General features: G+C 36.4%; 1 protein-coding gene across 8 annotated transcripts in view; it reads left to right on the top strand.

Moving 5' to 3' along the window:
- TCF12 (transcription factor 12) overlaps positions 1-21,117 on the top strand; it is a 392,889-nt gene that overhangs the window by 292,990 nt on the left and 78,782 nt on the right. For 7 of the 8 annotated variants that reach the window (XM_061431178.1, XM_061431177.1, XM_061431176.1 and 4 more), the window contains 2 exons: positions 13,296-13,431; positions 17,589-17,641. In XM_061431178.1, coding sequence (XP_061287162.1) covers positions 13,296-13,431; positions 17,589-17,641 — 189 coding nt within the window. Of the gene's footprint in view, positions 1-13,295; positions 13,432-17,588; positions 17,642-21,117 lie in introns of those variants that run through there. The other variant, XM_061431183.1, reaches the window with a different exon arrangement.

Below are 21,117 nucleotides of genomic sequence, written 5' to 3'. Positions count from 1 at the left end.
TCAGCCAGCTTTAGTTGAATCAGTCTGTTCTCAAAGTCAGACTGAAGTGCCAAACAAGTACTCATATACAGAGCAAAGCCTTAACCAGAAAAGTAAAACCTTAAAATAGATTCCAGATAAAGCCAGGAGACCTTCAAATACAAAGAGGGTGAAGACATGGATCCAGGAGAAAGACATACCTTCAGACCTTAGGGTCAGCAAGAAAATCATCACAATGGATTCAGTTGTGGGTACCATACCTGTTCGCTTATCAGCCCAAGTCGTTGGAGGTCTTTTATGATCCTCCATGGGCCATCAAAATGTTGGCCCAAAACAAATAAAGTACCACATATTTCTCCAACAAAGATGGATTTATTTGGGATCAGCAAAGAACTATAGTTCTGGGTCTATAACCATGGTTAGCCGTATGCAAGTCTTCCACAGCAGGGAAGGAAAATGCTTTTATCGAGGGAGAAAAGGAAATTGGGAGGGCTAAAAGTAAACAAGAGTTCATGGCTTTTCATTGGCTGAGTCCTTGTTAGGAAAGAAGAATCTTTCTTATTCCTCTTGGGTTCTCTGTTATCATCACAGATTATGAGAGCCCTCCCAACTCATTTCTCAACTCTTGTTAATTGAGGTTTATGTTTATAAATGTTTTACAGGTTCTGTAATAGGGAAGTGATGGTGCTTTAAGAACAGGTTATGTCAGAACTGAATATTGAACTTAAAGATTTTAGAAGTCAAGTGGTTCCTCACACCAACACCTTTTCAGGAGTAGATATTTGATGCTGATGGAGGATTCTTGGAATTAAGAATGTTAAGACATAAAAGTGGCTGATGGATGAACTGTTGAAGCTATTCAGGAGAAGATTCACTAATGAAGGAGCATGTGAAAGGGGCATGCACAGTGGCTGGCACACAGTAGGCATTCAAAAAAGGTTTGAATCAAAATTCTGTAATCCAGGAAAGAGCATATTGGTGAAGGTAAAAAGCCATCAGGTGCCTTCAGGGTGAGCTGGGCTTTGTGAGTTGTTTGGAACAGAGGTAAAATAAACTGTTTTGTGGGAGGAATATCCTTAAGTATGAACAGTAGGCAGTTTTAATTTCCTGCTTCTGTTAAAAGGCCACAGAGAGTTAGAGTATTAGAGGTAACTTGGCAGAGGGAAAAGTCATTGTTTTCTTTGTTTCTATTCCCGCTGTAAAACTTGCTAATTTTTGGTGCTACTCAGAATATGGTGCTGTTTCAGAATATTGTTTCAAAAAATCATTTTATTCTTTTGTAAACTTATTTCAGTAGAAAGGAGTCTGTTAAATAATGGCTAAAGATTAGACACTATCCTGGGGGGAAAAGTGAAGAAAGAGGTGAACACAGGCTGGGTATTACATGATAATAAGGGATTGTTGTCAGTTTGGGGATTGTAACTGAGAGGAAGTAGAATAAATGAAACAGAAACAGCAGAATGCTGAAAGTTGTTGAAACTGAGTAAAAGATATATAAAGAATGGTTCATTATATTTTGTTCTATTTTTGTTTATATTTGAAAATTCAAAAAAAGAAAGTTTTAATTTTTAAAAAGATGTCCAGTATAGAATGTTTTAGGTCAAAAAATATTATATACCTAAGTAATAGCTTAGTGCTTTATTGGGTTTTGTGTTACTCTTAATTGTATTCTTGGAAATACATGGGATGGGGAAGAGGGTGCACTCATTTACTGGATATGAAAGCCTAACATTAAAGGGAAAGAGTGGCTTCAGAGTATTAGAAGTCTGCTGAAAATCTTAGGATTACGTCACACCGTTTCCACAGAAGCAAAAGAGAAATGATATTTCCTTCTATCTTGTTCTTCTAATGTTAGCTAGCATCTCACATAGCTGCCTTCTTTGTGTTCATGAAGGAAAAGGCCCAGAGGCATACTGATATCTTTATAGGAAGTCTTCCAGAGGGCCTTATTTATCAAGGAAGTTTCTAGATTCAGACAGTCGGAAAAGCTGCTCACTTAGACGAAGACTTGCTCAGAGTATGCTCACTGCTAACGTCCGGAGAGTCTGCCTTCAGAACATCCCTAATAGCATTTTTTGAAAGTTGGGGGGGGGGTCTCTTTATGGGAACCTGTAAAATCATAAAGTCATTCTTATTTCATGTTTACAATTATTTGAATACTGAATGTACTAAAATAGCTTTAATTTTAGCTGTTTGTGTTTTAATAGTTCTTTTATTTCTGGTAGGTCTGTCTTTATCAGTTTACCTCCCAAATCTTCCTTCTTTGTTATCTGTCAGCTGGTGCAGGATTCAGGAGAAAACTTCAGAGGAAAAAAAATAGTGAAAATGAAATATCAAGATGGTAAATTTTTCCTTTAGTTTACTGTTAAAGAAGATTAAGAAACTTAAACGGCTAAGATTGCCATGTTTTAGTAACTTAATAGTACATAGGTAGCTTCTTCTCATCTTTGTTTTTTCTCTTTTTAAGGCAGAAAGATTGGGCTGATTGTGTTGGCAGGATGCATTTGATGGATGACTGTCATTATCCTATCAAACCTGCACAACACTTTAAGTATCGAAAATGATAATTAAATTTTCAAGAGACCATGTTGAGTTTATAAGATTTGGGACTTGTAAAAGAATGAGCATAACAGTTGGCTAGTAGTGACTAGTGTGTTTTTATTGACCCAGGAAAGAAATAGAGACATCTCAGGTTTTCTTTTACTTTGTTTCCTTGTACACCCCTCCTGCTCCCTCCCTCAATTAATATATTGTCCAAAATGTTGGTAATGACTTGGAACTATTCAGGTTGCACAAAGCGTTTAATGAAATCTTGTCTTAGACAAAACACTAGAGAGGGTCATAATTAATGTCTCATTTTCTGCCAGTTGCTATTGATTACTCATTCAAGATCCCTTTGTTCTCAGAATGATAACAACTGTAGTTTGCATTGCTATCTAATGAGATTCTCAGGATAGAATTCTTTAACAACTTACTGATAATTGCTAACATATCCCTGGAATTTCAATGTAAATGAATTTGCATCATAATAACAATTATTTTGCAAATGTCGCTGTTGTCCCAATTCGAGTTTTATTATAGCCCTTCCTTAAATCATTTGTAGAAAGTTAACAGAAGACTGATATATTATTAAAGCCCAGCATTTATATTTTGCTGAGTTCCTCTTCACTCTCTGAGATTTTGATTTGGTTATGACATGAGGTGAGACGCCACTTTGTCACTCTTGAGTTGTCCTGTCTCTGAAACTTCAAATGGACTCAACAGCTGAAATGTACTGTGATGTTTCTAAATTAAAAGAACAATTGCAAATATAATAATACTGTACTAATTTTGCTTTTAAAACAGTTTTGTTTCTTTATTTCTGAGTAACAAAAGAAGCGCATAGTATAGTCTAAAAAAATCATCTGAGGGAATTCCCTGAAGATCCAGTGGTTAGAACTCTTTGCTTTCACTGCCGAGTACACAGGTTCAATCCTTGGTCGGGAACTAAGATCCTGCAAGCCACACAGCACAGCCCCCCCCACCCCAAAAATTCATCTGGGACATTTCAACAATTTATATATTCTGTTTTATCATGATTTTTGTTTTATATCTTTCTGTGTCTTTAACATGTCCCCTCTCAAAAGGGCGAATTTGGGAACAGCTGCTTGCTTTTAATACATAATATATTAAAACTGCATACTATTTCAGGGGTGTAATATAGGCATGAAATTAAGGAGTACTGTAGAATGAACAAAGAGCAAAGGTTCCAACAGTCCATATTAAGTATTTAAATTTTTTGACATATGTAACTACAACATTAGATACTCCCATCTTACTTTTCTAGAAAGTAAATTATTGTTAAGTTAGTGCTTCAAATTTTTAATCATAAAATGAGGCTTGTTTAATCTGATTGTGAATAGATGTGAAAATATATGTAGTACAGCATTTGGACTAAGCCATTTAATGGTAAAAAGTAGTTTTAAGGAAGGAAGTCTATGTTTATCAAGATTTCAGATTCTTCCCTCTTAAGAGTAAAGAGTATCCAAATTATTACAGTATGATTTTGAATCCTCCTGGATACTTATCAGTACCATTTTTATATATTATGTTTTCCTGTGGTCCTATTAAATTACATTCACAGTATGTTCCAATGTAATTATGAAGAAGTTGCATTAGTAAATGATGCTGGCCTTGCCCACTACTTTATACCTCTTCTTTACATTTTTGGTCAGTATCAACAGGAAGTGTGTTGTTGTTGTTAGTCAGTCATGTCCAACTCTTTGCAACCCCATGGACTGTAGTAGTCCACCAGGTTCCTCTGTCCATGGAATTCTCCAGGCAAGAATACTGGAGTGGGTAGCCATTGTCTTCTCCAGGGAATCTTCCCTACCCAGGGATCCAACCCAGGTCTCCTGCACTGCAGGCGGACTTCCTGTCTGATCACTATGAAGAACACTAAATAGTCTTTTCAGGTTCACATTTTAGAGTCCCCCGAGTTTCTCATGCACATGAAGAGGAAGAGGGAACTTAAAAAATACTGCACAGGCTATTAAAGTTCCATGTAAAGAAATGGGAATTTTTATTTAGGCTAAAAGTATGTCATATGTAATTTAAAATGAAACTTACTGTAGGTTTTTATGATAATAATCTATGCTATCTTAGTGTTTCAGGAATAACCCTTTATTAATTATTCCTTGGTAATTAGATTGATTTTTCACAGATGGAGTTTCTAGATGACTATGAAAAAGATTCTTTTTCTTGAAGCATGTGTTAAGAAATTTAGTGCAATGCTGTTTCAGAATACTAATTCTGCCTTGCATAAGACAGCAGAATAAAGCTGCTTTGTCTGGTTCTATATCCTCTGGGATACTTGGGTATTCTTTTTGCCTGAGATACCTTCAGGACAAGATCAATAATGCTTCTCATTTGTTATAGGCAGGCAGAAAAATCAATAGTATGAGCTGATATGTAATTTTATTTTAGGAAAAAATTCAATAGATTATTATGTGCACTTTGGTTTTACCAAAATGTTTAAGAATCAAATAAAGGAAAAAATATATGATTTAGTTAGTGTATCAAGTCCTTGTAGAGAAAACTTTGTCTTAAACTTCTTTTGTATTTCTTACAGTACTAAACATTTCATTTTAGTTGGCAGGATGAAATATCATCTTGTGTTCTTAAGAAGAAACAATTTCTCCTTCCTTTACTTTGCCTAATCATTTCGATCATGGTACAGATAAAACAGGGGAACTGATTATTTCTGTGATTAGGACAACTGGGTGAAGGACAGCAGGATGAAGAACAACTTCTGTGGCTTTCTTGAAATTAACTGGAGAAAAAGAAGATAGGGTATTTCCTAACCACATCTTCAGATTTGTCTAAGAGGAAGGAGAAAAGTATATCATCGGTAAAATTGGTAACAAGTAAACTTTTTTCCCTAAAAAAAATTTGTTCTTTTTCTTCCTTTATTTCATGCATATGTACAAGTATCTACAGTATGTATTTTATAGGTGACTCAACTTTAGGATTGTAATTCACAAATTCATTTATATGTCACTTAACATTTTTTCAAGTTACCTTTAAAAATGGTTATTGGACTCCTAGACTGCTACAGAAATTTTGTTGTACTGAGGAAAGAGCCTCTTCAACAGAAATAGATTCAAATTGGGTCCCCCTGCTTGCTGTCTGTATAATATTTCTATGCATGCAAAGAGTTGACTCATTGGAAAAGACTCTGATGCTGGGAGGGATTGGGGGCAGGAGGAGAAGGGGACGACAGAGGATGAGATGGCTGGATGGCATTCACTGACTCGATGGACGTGAGTCTGAGTGAACTCCAGGAGTTGGTGATGGACAGGGAGGCCTGGCTTGCTGCGATTCATGGGGTTGCAAAGAGTCAGACACGACTGAGCGACTGAACTGAACTGAACTGAATGCTTAATACTGTTCCAGTAAATATTATCTGCTGCTGCTTCTGCTGCTAAGTAGCTTCAGTCGTGTCCGACTCTGTGCGACCCCACAGACGGCAGCCCATCAGGCTCCTCTGTCCCTGGGATTCTCCAGGCAAGAACACTGGAGTGGGTTGCCATTTCCTTCTCCAATGCATGAAAGTGGAAATTGAAAGTGAAGTCGCTCAGTCATGACTGACTCTTAGCGACCCCATGGACTGCAGCCTACCAGGCTCCTCCATCCATGGGATTTTCCAGGCAAGAGTACTGGACTGGGGTGCCATTGCCTTTCATATAACATTTCACCATATTAGTGCACATGCATTGCTTTTCTTTCACTCGATATATGCCTATATTTGTTGGTCTATAAGCTGTATATGGGTTTGTGCACATAAACATACATACTCCTGCTGAATCGTTCTGAGAATAAGTTGGCATTTCTCTGCTTATTCTTGATCTAGGTTGATACAGTTTAAATCTTTCCTCTTTAGTCACTTTGCTCTTTGGATTTAGCCTCTAATTGTCAGCCATTTCTCTGAGGGCTTGTTTATTCTCTTCTATTTCCAACATCCTATCTTACCTTCACCATTGAGAGTTACAACTCAGCCATCTTGGATTCAGGGCAGCTGAGGTCTCCTTACTTTGTACCCAGGAAACAACAAAAAAATGCCCTTCATCTTATTTTCATTCTTTTATGATACTTAGAATGTGGTAACCTATGGGGAAAGAAAAAATGAAATTAAGTTTTTATTTTTCACAAGGGGCTACAACCATGCCACTTACTTTTACTTAAGCCTTACTTACTTCTCCAGTAACCCTCTGAACTAGTTAATAATATAACCATATATAGAAAACAAAGCAGATGCATTAATGTTAGATAATTTGCCTAGGATCTTATAGTGAGGATTTGAACTCAGGTACCTAACTTCAAAGCTCATGCTGCCTCCAGGACATCCGAGTATTTACAGACATTTACTTTTAGGAATATAAGAAATGTATTTCCTGTTCACCTTTTAGATTAAGTTATGCCTCTTTTGGTCTTTATTATGACTGTTACTGGAATTCTTGGAAGAAATAACTCACTAGCTACATTTCATTCACCTGTAAGTACCCATTGTTATCTTACAACTTAAGCACACAGACTTCTTTACCATACTCCAAACACAGTCCTTTGTTTCTCCATCAATACAGTGCATAAGGGGTCTATTATTATTTTCTGAGAAAGGCTACATAGTAAATAATTTAGACTTTCCAGACCATACATTCTCTGTTGCAACTACTCAACTCTTCCATTGTAGCACAAAAACACCATAACAAATACATAAATAAATGAGTGAGACTGTGTCCCAATAAAAGTATTTTCCAACAGGTCCTATTTGACCTGTAGGCCATGGTTTGTTGACCATGGTATTAATCATCATCATCTTACATGCCCATTAGAATTTATATGCCAGGGAAATGTTGAAAGGAACATTGTTAAGTGACATATGAATACCCATCTCCTCTCATGTATTTACTTATTTATGTGAATGCAGCAACCAGTTTCATATGTACCTTTCGCATTAGAAAACACAGATGAAGCAATAAATATATCAGGCACCTTAAAACATTGTATCATGAAAGTCAGTTTTGTAGTGAACAGAGAACATCCTATTAAAAGACTAGTGATTTCTTAGGAGAAAAATTTCAAGGTACATGACCCCTGCCCTAAAACATGTGGTAATAATATGTTCCATCTACCATATTCTAGCCATATTCTGATTGCTATTTGAGGAATGTTGAATGTGCCTAGCACAGGCAAAAAAACAGAAACACAAAACAGATGTGACAATGGAAATTTTAGTATAATACATGCAGGAGACTTGATGATTCCTGGGTCACACTATTCTCACACAAATAATGTAATCAGGAGATCGATTTCTAATGGTTTGTTATAGAAATAGAAAGGATGCATGTGTTATATATATTTATTTTTTCCTCATTTTTATCATTTCTCCTAGTTATCTTAAGGGGAACTATTTCTCCTTCATGCCTGTTAGTCAACACCTTTCTTTCCTTATCTGTTGAATCTTGTATCTGTTGAAATTTGTGTGATTAATTCTAAGTAATTACATTGATATTATGCAGTTTTTTCATATATACATCATATTATCTGTTGTTTGAAACTCTCCTTTCCTTACTTTTTCTCTTGTAAAAGAAGATATCAACTCCATTCAAAGAATCACTTATCTTTCGAGAAGTCTGAGAAAGTTGTCTTCTTAACTATAAACATTTCTGAAAAAATGCAGTGATCTTTGGCTCATTTAGTACACCGATGACTTCATGTGTACCCCAGCATTGTTGAATAGGCTTTTTTCTTTAAAACAAAACAAAACAAAAAAAAACTGAAAAAGAGAATATATAGCAAAACATGAGATGCCGTGATCAGAAGAAAGTTTATAGTTGTAAATGCCTACATTTAGAAAGATCTTAAACCAGTAATCTAACTTATACTGTAAGAACATAGAAAAAGAAAACCAAACCCAGGACTAGCAGGAAGAAGGAAGTAGTAAAGATTAGAGCAGAAATTTTTTAAAACAGAGAATAGGAAAACTATAGAACCAACAAAATCTGAAGTTGGTTCTCTGAAAAGATCAACAAAATTTACAGATCTTTAGCTAAATTGACTATGAAAAAAAGAAGAGTCTAATTACAAAAATCAGAAATGAAAATAGGGGCGTTACTACTAATCTTACAAAAATAAAAGGAATTATCAAAGAATACAGTGAACAATTTATGCTAAAAATTTGACACTCTAGATGAAATGGACAAATTCCTAGAAATATGTACACCAGGAAAACTGAAGAAATAGCAAAATCTGAATAGAATTAAAACAAGTAGTTTGGCAGTTTCTCTAAAAGTTAGACATAGATTTACTGTGTGACCCAGCAATTCGTCGCTTAAGTGTCTACCCAAAAGAATTGAAAAGAGTTACTCAAATAAATACTTGCACACAAATGTTCATAGCAACTCTATTCACAATAGTCTGAAGCTGGATAAAGCCAGAATGTTCCATAAGTGGATAAATGCATAAACAAATTACAGTATATCTGTACAAAGGGATGAAGTTCTGATACATGCTACAACAAGATGAACTTCAAAAACGTTATACTGAGAGAAGCCAGACACAAAAGGTCACAAACTGCATTATTCCATTTATTTGAAATATTCAAAATAAGTCCAGAGGGACAGAAGCAAATTAGTTGTTATCAGGAGCTCGAGCAAAAAAAATGAATGGAAATGACTGTTGAATGGGTATGGAATTACCTTTTGGGGTGATGAAGTGGTTCTGGAACTAGATGGTGATGGTGGTACAATATTAAGAATGTACTAAATGTCATTAAATGTAGGAAGTCAAGAAACACCTGGAGTAACAGGCAAATTTGGCCTTGGAATACGGAATGAAGAAGGGCAAAGACTAATAGAGTTTTGCCAAGAAAATGCACTGGTCATAGCAAACACCCTCTTCGAACAACACAAGAGAAGACTCTACACATGGACATCACCAGATGGTCAACACCAAAATCAGATTGATTATGTTCTTTGCAGCCAGAGATGGAGAAGCTCTATACAGTCAACAAAAACAAGACCGGGAACTGACTGTGTCTCAGATCATGAACTCCTTATTGCCAAATTCAGACTTAAATTGAAGAAAGTAGGGAAAACCACTAGACCATTCAGGTATGACCTAAATCAAATCCCTTATGATTATACAGTGGAAGTGAGAAATAGATTTAAGGGCCTAGATCTGATAGAGTGCCTGATGAACTATGGAATGAGGTTCATGATATTGTACAGGACAGGGATCAAGACCATCCCCATGGAAAAGAAATGCAAAAAAGCAAAATGGCTGTCTGGGGAGGCCTTACAAATAGCTGTGAAAAGAAGAGAAGCAAAAAGCAAAGGAGAAAAGGAAAGATACAAGCATCTGAATACAGAGTTCCAAAGAATAGCAAGAAGAGATAAGAAAGCCTTCCTCAGTGATCAATGCAAAGAAATAGAGGAAAACAACAGAATGGGAAAGACTAGAGATCTCTTCAAGAAAATCAGAGATACCAAGGGAACATTTCATGCAAAGATGGGCTCGATAAAGGACAGAAATGGTATGGACCTAACAGAAGCAGAAGATATTAAGAAGGGGTGGCAAGAATACACAGAAGAACTGTACAAAAAAGATCTTAACGACCAATATAATCATGATGGTGTGATCACTCACCTAGAGCCAGACATCCTGGAATGTGAAGTCAAGTGGGCCTTAGAAAGCATCACTACGAACAAAGCTAGTGGAAGTGATGGAATTCCATTTGAGCTATTTCACATCCTGAAAGATGATGCTGTGAAAGTACTGCACTCAATATGCCAGCAAATTTGGAAAACTCAGCAGTGGCCACAGGACTGGAAAAGGTCAGTTTTCATCCCAATCCCAAAGAAAGGCAATGCCAAAGAATGCTCAAACTACTGCACAATTGCACTCATCTCACATGCTAGTAAAGTAATGCCCAGAATTCTCCAAGCCAGGCTTCAGCAATATGTGAACCGTGAACTTCCAGATGTTCAAACTAGTTTTAGAAAAGGCAGAGGAACCAGAGATCAAATTGCCAACATCTGCTGGATCATCGAAAAAGCACGAGAGTTCCAGAAAAACTTCTATTTCTGCTTTATTGACTATGCCAAAGCATTTGACTGTATGGATCACAATAAACTGTGGAAAATTCTGAAAGAGATGGGAATACCAGACCACCTGGCCTGCCTCTTGAGAAATCTGTATGCAGGTCAGGAAGCAACAGTTAGAACTGGACATGGACCAACAGACTGGTTCCAAATAGGAAAAGGAGTACGTCAAAGCTGTATATTGTCACCCTGCTTATTTAACTTATATGCAGAGTACATCATGAGAAACGCCTGGCTGGAAGAAGCACAAGCTGGAATCAAGATTGCCGGGAGAAATATCAATAACCTCAGATATGCAGATGACACCATCCTTATGGCAGAAAGTGAAGAGGAACTAAAAAGCCTCTTGATGAAAGTGAAAGTGGAGAGTGAAAAAGTTGGCTTAAAGCTCAACATTCAGAAAACGAAGATCATGGCATCTGATCCCATCACTTCGTGGGAAATAGATGGGGAAACAGTGGAAACAGTGTCAGACTTCATTTTGGGGGGCTCCAAAATCACTGCAGATGGTGAGTGCAGCCATGAAATTAAAAGACGCTTACTCCTTGGAAGGAAAGTTATGACCAACCTAGATAGCATATTGAAAAGCAGAAACATTACTTTGCCAACAAAGGTCCGTCTAGTCAAGGCTGTGGTTTTTCCTGTGGTTATGTATGAATGTGAGATTGGACTGTGAAGAAAGCTGAGTGCCGAAGAATTGATGCTTTTGAACTGTGGTGTGGAGAAGACTCTTGAGAGTCCCTTGGACTGCAAGGAGATCCAACCAGTCCATTCTGAAGGAGATCAGCCCTGGGATTTCTTTGGAAGGAATGATGCTAAAGCTGAAACTCCGGTACTTTGGCTACCTCATGCGAAGAGTTGACTCATTGGAAAAGACTCTGATGCTGGGAGGGATTGGGGGCAGGAGGAGAAGGGGACGACAGAGGATGAGATGGCTGGATGGCATCACTGATTCGATGGACGTGAGTCTGAGTGAACTCCGGGAGTTGGTGATGGACAGGGAGGCCTGGCGTGCTGCAATTCAGGGGGTCGCAAAGAGTTGGACACGACTGAGCGACTGAACTGAACTGAAATGTCACTGGTTGAAAATATAATGATTAATTTTATGTTATATTAATTCCATCTCAGAGTTTTAAGCTGAAACATAAATATTATTTAAGATTATTAAGTAGTGTGATAAACTGAAAATGAAAGTTTTTCTGGAGGCAGGGACTGGACTACCATGACTAGTGTTATAAAGTTCTACTGATTCTTTCTCACCAGAGCTGAGATTTATTTCTCCATGTCTTTATGATACTTAGTAGCCAGAATAACAGCCACCCAGAGTGTGGTGATAACTGTAAAGGTTATTAAATATGGGGTGGGAGAATACTAAATATGTTAGCGAAATCACAGTTTTCATTTGAGAACCTCACTTGCATCTAACACGCTTTCCAGTTGAGGTCTTCTTTTTCCCTCAGCTTTCAGAAAGCTTGAAAACAAATTCTGCTGCATTGACTTCATTTGCTTTATGATAGGGTCAGTTGATTAGCAGGTCAGGGCTGCTGAATCTCTGGATTTCAGTGCAGTACTCAATAGAATCTCATGATGTCTCTGTAGCATATGTTAGAGCTGTCTCCTCAGCCTTGTCATCCTGGACAGATGGTTATTATGGATCAAATATAGCAAGATGGATTTTATTAGAGATAAATGTTAAGTCTTGCACTTGGAACCAAAGAACACAAACTGAACAAGGAAACCATTGGAGGGATGTTACTTAATAGCAACTTATATAATAAAAGAGTAACAGGATGTGATCTCTCTTGACCTCTCAGTATGAGCTACATAGCACAAATGTGTTGTTAAAATGTAGTCTCAGAAACTCCTGTACATTAATAAGACTACATCTGGGGCATTGTTCTCCATTCGCTTTTCCAAGAGACTTTGACAAATGGAAAATAAATTTGGAGGTCTGTGTCAGGAATGGTGGGGAGGACATTCAAAACTATGTCATGAGACACAGTTGATGAAAACAGGAATGGCTAGTCTTGAAAATATTGGTACTCTTTTAAACAATGAGAGCTCTCCATAAAGAAAAAAGAAATGGAAGACAGAACAGAATTGACTCCCTTGTGTGCTCATGAAAGCATTCAAGCAAAGACTGGGTGGACATTTTTCAAAAATGATCTTGATGATTAGAGTGGAACTACAGGAGATTTCCCTGGTGGTCCCGTGATTAAGAATCCACCTTGTAGTGCAGGAGACAACAGGTTCAATCCCAGGTCGGGTAACTAAGATCCCGCATGCCACTGAGCAACTAAGTTCTTATGCCACAACTAGAGAATTTGTGTCCTACAATAAAAGATCCCACATGATGCAACTAAGACCCAACATAGCCAGATAAATAATAATTATTTTTTAAAAAGAGTGGAACTACATACCAACTAAAATATTCTTTCAACTCTAAGATTGTATGAATCTACATAATTTCTAAAAAGCAGACAACATGAGGACATGAGGATGGGCAAAAAGAGAAAACACAGGTTTAAACTAATAAAATTCAAACAAGTACTTAGATACTTCCTAAATTCAAAGCATTGTTCAAGTTACCATAAATAATTTGAAAGTGATGTCATTTTCAGATTTGGGTCCATAATCAATGAGAAGATAACTCGTTTCCTTGGCCTTGTTTTATAGTCTAGTCTCCTGAGACAAGATCTAGGGCTTGGAAGCCCAGCACAACTCTCTTCTTCAGGAAAACCTGGGACACCCTACTACTCATTTTCTGCCACAAGTTCCAGGAGAAGACCACTCCATGACTCTGCAGCACTTGGTAAGTATATCACACAACAAATCCCATTTTAAAATGTTTCTTCCCCACCATCACCCCCATTAGTTTATGCTTCTGGCTACACTTCTAATTAGAAAACATTTGATTTCTTGGGTGTCATGATGATATTAGGGCTTATTTGCATAAAGCAGTATATACTTAATAAACAGTTTAATATTTTTATTTGATCATCACCTTAAGAGGAACTGAATAGTGGAAAATTGAGCTTTAAAAATGGGACTAGTTTTCCCTCTTGTAATAAAAATGTCATATACTAATATTAATCCCTTATTCTTGACTACAGTTGATATAATGCTGAACAGTCTGCAAAATGGTTTTATAATATACATTCTCATTTCATTCATATAGCAGTCCTACTAGTCAGTGGGCGTAATACAGGCTTTAACATAAAACTGAGGCTCAAAGGACAGCATATTCGTATACCTAGTAGGTGGTTTATGCAGACTTTCTGACTCCAACTCCAATGTTCTTTGCATATTCGTTGCATCTATTCCTCAATTTTTAAAAATCGAAGTAAAATTAACATAAAATTACCTTTATTAAAGTGTACAATTCAGTGACATTTAGTATATTCGCAATGCTGTACAACCATTTTCTCTATCTAGTTCCAAAACACTACCTCAAAAGGCAACTCAGTAACTATCAAGCATACACCTCTCATTTTCCTTACTTCTTTCCTTCATGTCTTGTGTGTAGCCTAACCAAGCCAGTCTGTTTTCATGTTGCTGCTTACAGCAAGCCTCAGGTATACTCTTACACCCTATCCAGTCAATGTTGAAATGTGAGACTTTTGGATTATTCTTACAAAGAATCCTCTATATGAGAAAATTGAAACTGTAAAGCATGTTTATATTGAGGATAGGCCACCCTCTAAAATAAACCAAAAGAAAATAGGTCCTAGCTATTTATTCCACAAATACTTGTTATGCTTCTAATTTGTTATATCTACCTTTGTAAGGGCTTTCTCCAGGTGGCACTAGTGGTAAAGAATCTGTCTGCCAATGCAGGAGACATAAGGGATATGGGTTTGATCCCTCTATCAGGAAGATCTTCTAGAGAAGAGCATGGCAGCCCACTCTGTTATTCTTCCCTAGAGAATCCCATGGACGAGGAGCCTGGCGGGCTACAATTCATAGTGTCGCAAAGAGTCAGGCACGACTGGAGCGACTTAGCACACAGGCACCTCTGTCAAACCCAAAATTTGCTAAAATATCCCTAGCCTTTGAGTCTAGAGTATGCTTAAAGGTATAAAAGGGCACAGTGATGGATTGTCATATTAGTCATAGAGATCTCTGGTTAGATGTGCCCACCTCTGCTTATAGGTGATTGAGTATTTGTGCTGTTGGAACAAGCCCCTGTGATTTAGACCAATATACTTATTAAGGAAATGGTAAGATATAGTATCTTTTCTCCATCTCCACTTTTGTTTCCCACCAAATCAGTTAGGGTAAAAACGTTCTTTTGACTCTAGATGTGTCAGTGTCACTCTAGAAAAATACCTTGTTAGAATGCTGTGTGAGCACACACCATGACAAAAAGCACTAATATAGACTAGTACACTACTACTAAAAGTTCAGGGAGGAAATGAACCACTGGAATATTGAGGGTGAGGGGAGGGAGTTGATTTCATTTAAAACTCAAGCTTCCCAGAAATTAAGGCTTGTATATTCATTTTTACTTTGATTATGATGTTAGATACTATGGATTCTCTCTTTTATGCCAGGTACAGTGTTATACATACTATATCTTTATAAAAATTCTAGTAAGTTATAATATTAACGTCATGTTACATGGGCTTCCTTTGTGGCTAAGCTGGTAAAGAAACCGCCTGCAATGAAGGACATCTGGGTTCAGTCCCTGGGTTGGGAAGATCCCCTGGAAAAGGGAAAGGCTACCCACTCCAGTATTCTGGCCTGGAGAATTCCATGCTCTGTATAGTCCAGCGGGTCGCAGAGGTGGACTGACCTACTTGCACTTCACGTGTAACAAATGAGGAACCAATATGCAGGAAAGTAAGCAACTTAGCCAAAGCTTGGTATTCAAGGAGGCCCACTCATCTCCTGTGTAAATACCACCTAGTAAATTATTATTCCACTCTTCGTTGTTATTTCTCAGTCTTAGACACTCTCTCTTGGTATTGCAGTTACTCATAAAATCTCTGGAAGGATTTCAGAGATAATCTATACCAATTTTAGCATCTTTTCAAGATATTTAGATGCTTTAGAAAATCAACATTCTGCAAAACACTGACTTAACAATTGATAATAGTTTTGCCACAAATTTTAATATAAACCTAATAATAATGGCTAAAATTTATTGTGTCACTTTCTGTTAGGTACTGCTCTGAGCATCTTTCTGTATTCCCTTTATTGCAACAGGTCCAGGAAGTTATTGTAGATAACTGAAGTTAAAAGAAGTTAAGTAACTTGCCCAAGCTCACACAGCTGCTATATGATGGAGCTGAAATTTGAATCCAATCAGCTTACTCTCTTAACTGTTATACTTTGAAACCTCCCAAAAGTGAACTTTGTATTCTAAATTCATGATTTTGAATCCAGCATTGATGCATGTAATTGTATAACGGCAACTAATGATTAGATTAAAAATATAAAAGAAGAATTTCCATTCCTAGGGCAGGGAAAAAACTGGCCTAATCCAAAGAGCAATGTATTCTACTGCTAGTTATCCCAAAGTAGAGTGATGGGCTCTAGATTTATAGGAACAGTTCAGTTGACTGTCTCTATTAATATGGACTGTGTCTTTTGCTCAAGGGATACTGTATTAGTTGTGAAGAGTTGGGTTTTAGAAAAAGCCTCCCAAAGAACAAAATTTTTGCTAGTAAGTTTTATAAATAAAGAGTGTGCCAGATGTTGTTTATCTTTGGCACTTTTATTTTAAGGAAATATAGGCTGCCTCTTGGTAGGAACCAGATGCTAATGAGTGTTTTTTTCTCTCTTTATTGTACATAATTTTTCCACATACTACTTATGAAGTTGCTTTTTTAGCTTTGCAGCCTCCTGGTATATTTACTAAGAATCCGAGCCCTAATTTAAATGAATTTCATTCTTTCTTAAACAATTGAATGTTTTACTGTCATATTATTTATGACCCAGGAAAATACCATTTTTGCAGTTCTAACTTTTATAGTTTTCAAAAGCATTGAAGTTAATATTAGCCTTCTTACATGTTTTCTCTTTTTAATAGCAAACCCATCTGAGAAATCCTGAATTTGATCCATTATTTGTGTATGATTAGAATGCTGCATTTAACACCGTTTTTACAATAAAACGAACAAGTATTAAATTTAAAATTTTACAAATAGTACCAAGTGAGGCTGGGTAGGCATATGAAAATATTCATGTTATCCTTTAATAAATAATCTGTATCTTAGAAAGAAATATACTTTAATTGTTTCTTGGAAATAAATATAAACATCCAAGAATAAATTGTATAGAAATTAGTGCTGAAGTTTCCATTTTAACCACATATTGTTACAGGAAATATTCTTGTAGAATACTTATAGGATGATATCATATATGACAATGCTTGTGTTTAATAGTTTATATAATATATTTCAGGTATTAGTATAACCTTTACTTTTCAGTTATTAAATATTTCAAATTTTTAACATAATTTGTAGCATAACATTAGCTTTTAGTCTAATATGCTTTTAAACCTAATTCTCAGTGTGATATGAACACTAGATTTGTGTCTCCCTTAAGGAGTCATATTACTAAACTGACCTGTTGCACCAGATGCCCATCTGCAGATGAAACTGAGATAAATGATGAAAAGTGCCTAGTATGAAGCCTTGTACATAATAGGTACTTAAGAAATATTATTCCCTTTTCTCAAACATGCTTATTGGTTTGTTATTTTCTCTCTTGTTTTACTTTGTTTGCTGCCATCTTCCCAGACTTACAGGATATGTATTTCAGAGTACATCACTTCATTAGGAGTACGTGTTTTACACTAGAACTGGTTAGGAAGAATGGAACTCCTGTCCCTGTATTCCCTTACTTACTCCTAAATCCTGGAAAACGAGGAAGGTACTAGGAGGGAAAATCCTTTCCTGCTCATTTGAAGTCTGAACTTTTCTAAAATAAATGCTGATGAAATATACTGTTTCCCACGTACAGATCCTTTGCAAGCAAAGAAAGTCAGAAAAGTACCTCCTGGTTTGCCTTCTTCTGTAAGTACCACTTCTTTTTTTTTGACTTCGTGGTAAGCAAATTAATTTCAGGTATTCAGTATCTGCAGACTGTCAGGATACATTCAGTTGGTGTCAGTAGGCATACTTCACATAGTAATTGATCTCTGCTTCACAGAATCATTGATTGAGTTAAATCTGAATTCAGTGTTAGGTTTTTAGATTTCTCTGCAATGATTTGTAGTTTACTCATATGCTTTCACTCCGTGTCCCTGTCATTTGAATTCCCCTCTTGGGAAGAGGACTAGGCCGCTAGCTGTCAAAGAAGATCTCCTATACAGGTCTTTTGATGTTTAATTAGTCATTATGTTGCTGAACAGGAGGACAGACAGAGATTAATAGCTGAGAATCTTAGAAATTTACATTTGTAATAATCCCAATGGAGCTAAAGACATTAGGATTCGACGGACGCGTTCGGCTCAGCTTGCCTCAGTAGGACTGAGGTTATTAATATGCATAAATCACCAAGTCAGATGTTCATTGTGAATCTCTTGTGGATTATAAGCCTTCATTAAGCCTTTCCTAACTTCAGCCTAGCATCAGGAAAGCTTTCGAGCAACTAGTTTGTTGATCCCTCTTTGCTCAAAAATGTATCCTTTGAGAATAAAGAGCTTCATGAGAATAAAAAGATTGGAAAGGTTTGGTGAACAATCATTAATGGCCATGATAATCTGATGCTGTAGGGATGTTTGCGCTGTTAAATATACTTTATTCTCTTAAAGAGTAAAAGTATTTGTAAATGAACCTACATCATAAATCCACCTACAATTTAAAAATCCCTGGTGTGAGAAGGGGAGATTTTCTTCCTCTCCCTTTGCTTAGAACAAATGGGGAGTGGGGCTTTTGGATTGAGGCTGCTTGCCTTATAGGGTACATCTCTTTGTTGTGTAAATGGATGTTGGCCTTTTATTTGGCAGTACTTAACACATGAGCGCAGGTGCTGCTGGGTGAGTCACAGCTCATCCAAGTATACACTGAATGGAATATCCGCCTTGGCAAGTAGTAATCTAGAAGGAGCAGCATGGGTCTGAGCTTTTTAGTTTTTATTAAGGCTGAAGTAGAGATATTATCTTTTTGGTTGTTTGCCTGCCTTCTTTCCTATGTTCTTCCCCCGCCCTCTCTTCTGTATGATACATGAAAACTCAAATTTGAAATCCTCTTTGAAATTCACTTCCAGATGGATCTGAGTTTTATGCAGCCTAGGGCAGCTGTGCTCTGAACCTGCAGCCTACCTGGAAGGTTGGATTGCAGCTGCAGGCATTCTTAAAAGCTTTTGCTTGCATAAGCACTTGGACCCACTGGAGGCTGAATAGCTGCTTGATAAACAAAATGAACACAATGCCTCAAATCATTATTCCCGAAGACAGGATTTTTTTTTTCAGCAACAGCTAAAAATAGTTGGGCAATTTACATTTTAACAGTTGTGTGCTTTGCAGGGGTAGGTGGTTCCACAGTAGAACATGATTTCTGCTAGATAAACAGAAGTCATATATAAATCTGACAGAACTGCTAAAACATGGAAGAAAGTATGCAGTCTTTCTGGTAATTTGTTACTATAATTCTATAAGAGTAACAAGTTAAATTACATATTAATATTTGGTAGAACTATACAGGTTTTAAAAAATACCAAATTAGTAGATGAAAAATTCATCTCATTTCTTTGCCTTATAATATTTTAAGAAACATTATCTTTTTTATGTTTCATAGTTCTTTCATTTTTAAAACAAAAAGGCAAAAAGGACAGAGCAGCCTGGAAAGAGAATAGACACTGGAGGTCACCAGTGTTCTTTATGTCCTAATAGTAATTGCATTCACTACCTGGAGGTAGCTCTCTATATTGTCTCAGGTCTTAAGGATGAGCCACCGAGAGAGAGAAAGTGAATGAATTGTGATGAAAGTTTGATTTCTTTGAGAACCACTAGGCAATTTCACAAGTCAGGCCTACTTAAATATATTGTATTACTAGCTGCTTTATTTAGGATTTATTAGATATGTTTCTATAAAAAAGATTAGAGATTATTATTTTCAGTTCTGTACTTAACATCAGCATTGAACATGATCATATTGCTTTGAAACTATGCTGAAAATAGTTTTTCAAGCATATTAAAAGTTATTAATATATAAATAATGAATTTTAATTGAAAATATATTTTAGATTAAATGCTGTGTTAAATCTCAAGTTTTAAAAAAAGAATTTTTTTAAACTGAAAACTAGTACTTTGATAAATACTAAAATAACAAACTAAAAACACTTATGGCTACACTGCTTACCTTTTCAATGTTTAAAACAAAGGGGATTTAAAATATTGGTTTTCTATTTGGATGCTTTTACTGAATATATTTAATTCATAGGCCTTTTACAGTGTGAATTGTTTTAAAATGGGTATAAAAATGAAAATGGACTATGTATATTTTATTTCATGGTCATTTGTAGATCTTACTTCCCAAACTAGAAACTTCACCATAATATTTCAGATGTCCCAGTTTGCTGCTGGTCCATTCTTTCTTTAGTCATCTGTAAAATGCATGTTACCTTTACCAAAGAAAGTAGAAGAGCTAGGTTAGTACTGCATTGCTCACACAGCTCTGGAAAAAGCAGGCAGGGTTACTTAACATGCCAATCTTGGATAACTACATAATTTGACCACAGACCGTTGGCTAGAGGCCTTTTCTTTTTGTAAGCCATGCTACATATTTGAGTATCATAGTTACAAACCTTAGCTCTTCTGTTCCTCTCCACAGAACAACTGAATGGTAATTTCTGTCTGTGGATAAAGGTCTGTTAACGGTGTATTGACATTATTAAAGCAGTATGATCAGTGAGGTTAAGAAAACAGTATGTTCAGATCTGCTGTCTGAGTTATTGATTGGTTGTGTGACCCTGGACTTGTCAGTTAGCCCTTGAAAAGTTTGGACTAAGTTTCTTTCAGGTCTAAAGTGTTACATTCTTAGGGTTTTAAAATTAATATGCTCAGTACATAACCAAAAGGCATAATGGGCATAGTTTTCTTCTTACCAATGAAAAAAATTGTATTCTTAAATTAAGCATGTAAGTTTTCTACTTGTTTCTCTAGACAGGTTGAAATATTGAACAAAGTGAGCTTTTGTAGCAGAAACTATAGAGTGATACCTGGAAATTGAATTTGATCATACACACACCATCATTGCCTGCAGGGAACTAGTGTGACAAACAAGCATTTAGTGAATTAATTGTATATATTTCAGTGAGTCAAGTAAAAGTGTGGACCAAGTACTCTGGAAACAGTAAGTAGAATTAACCCTGCCTTAGGAAGTACTAATGGCATCAAGAGTAGACATTTGAACTCTGTCTGACAAGATTAGCAGCAGTTGATACAGATAAAAAGCATAGACATGTGAAAAATATAAACACATTCTGAAGCCACATCTAGAAGTACAGCCTTAACTGAATTCTATACCCAATACAGCCTTCATGCATT

This window comes from Bos javanicus, chromosome 10, assembly GCF_032452875.1.
Source record: "Bos javanicus breed banteng chromosome 10, ARS-OSU_banteng_1.0, whole genome shotgun sequence".
NCBI lineage: Eukaryota > Metazoa > Chordata > Mammalia > Artiodactyla > Bovidae > Bos > Bos javanicus.
The sequence above is the reverse complement of the archived record's forward strand: the minus strand, read 5'-3'. Positions and strand labels throughout refer to the sequence as shown.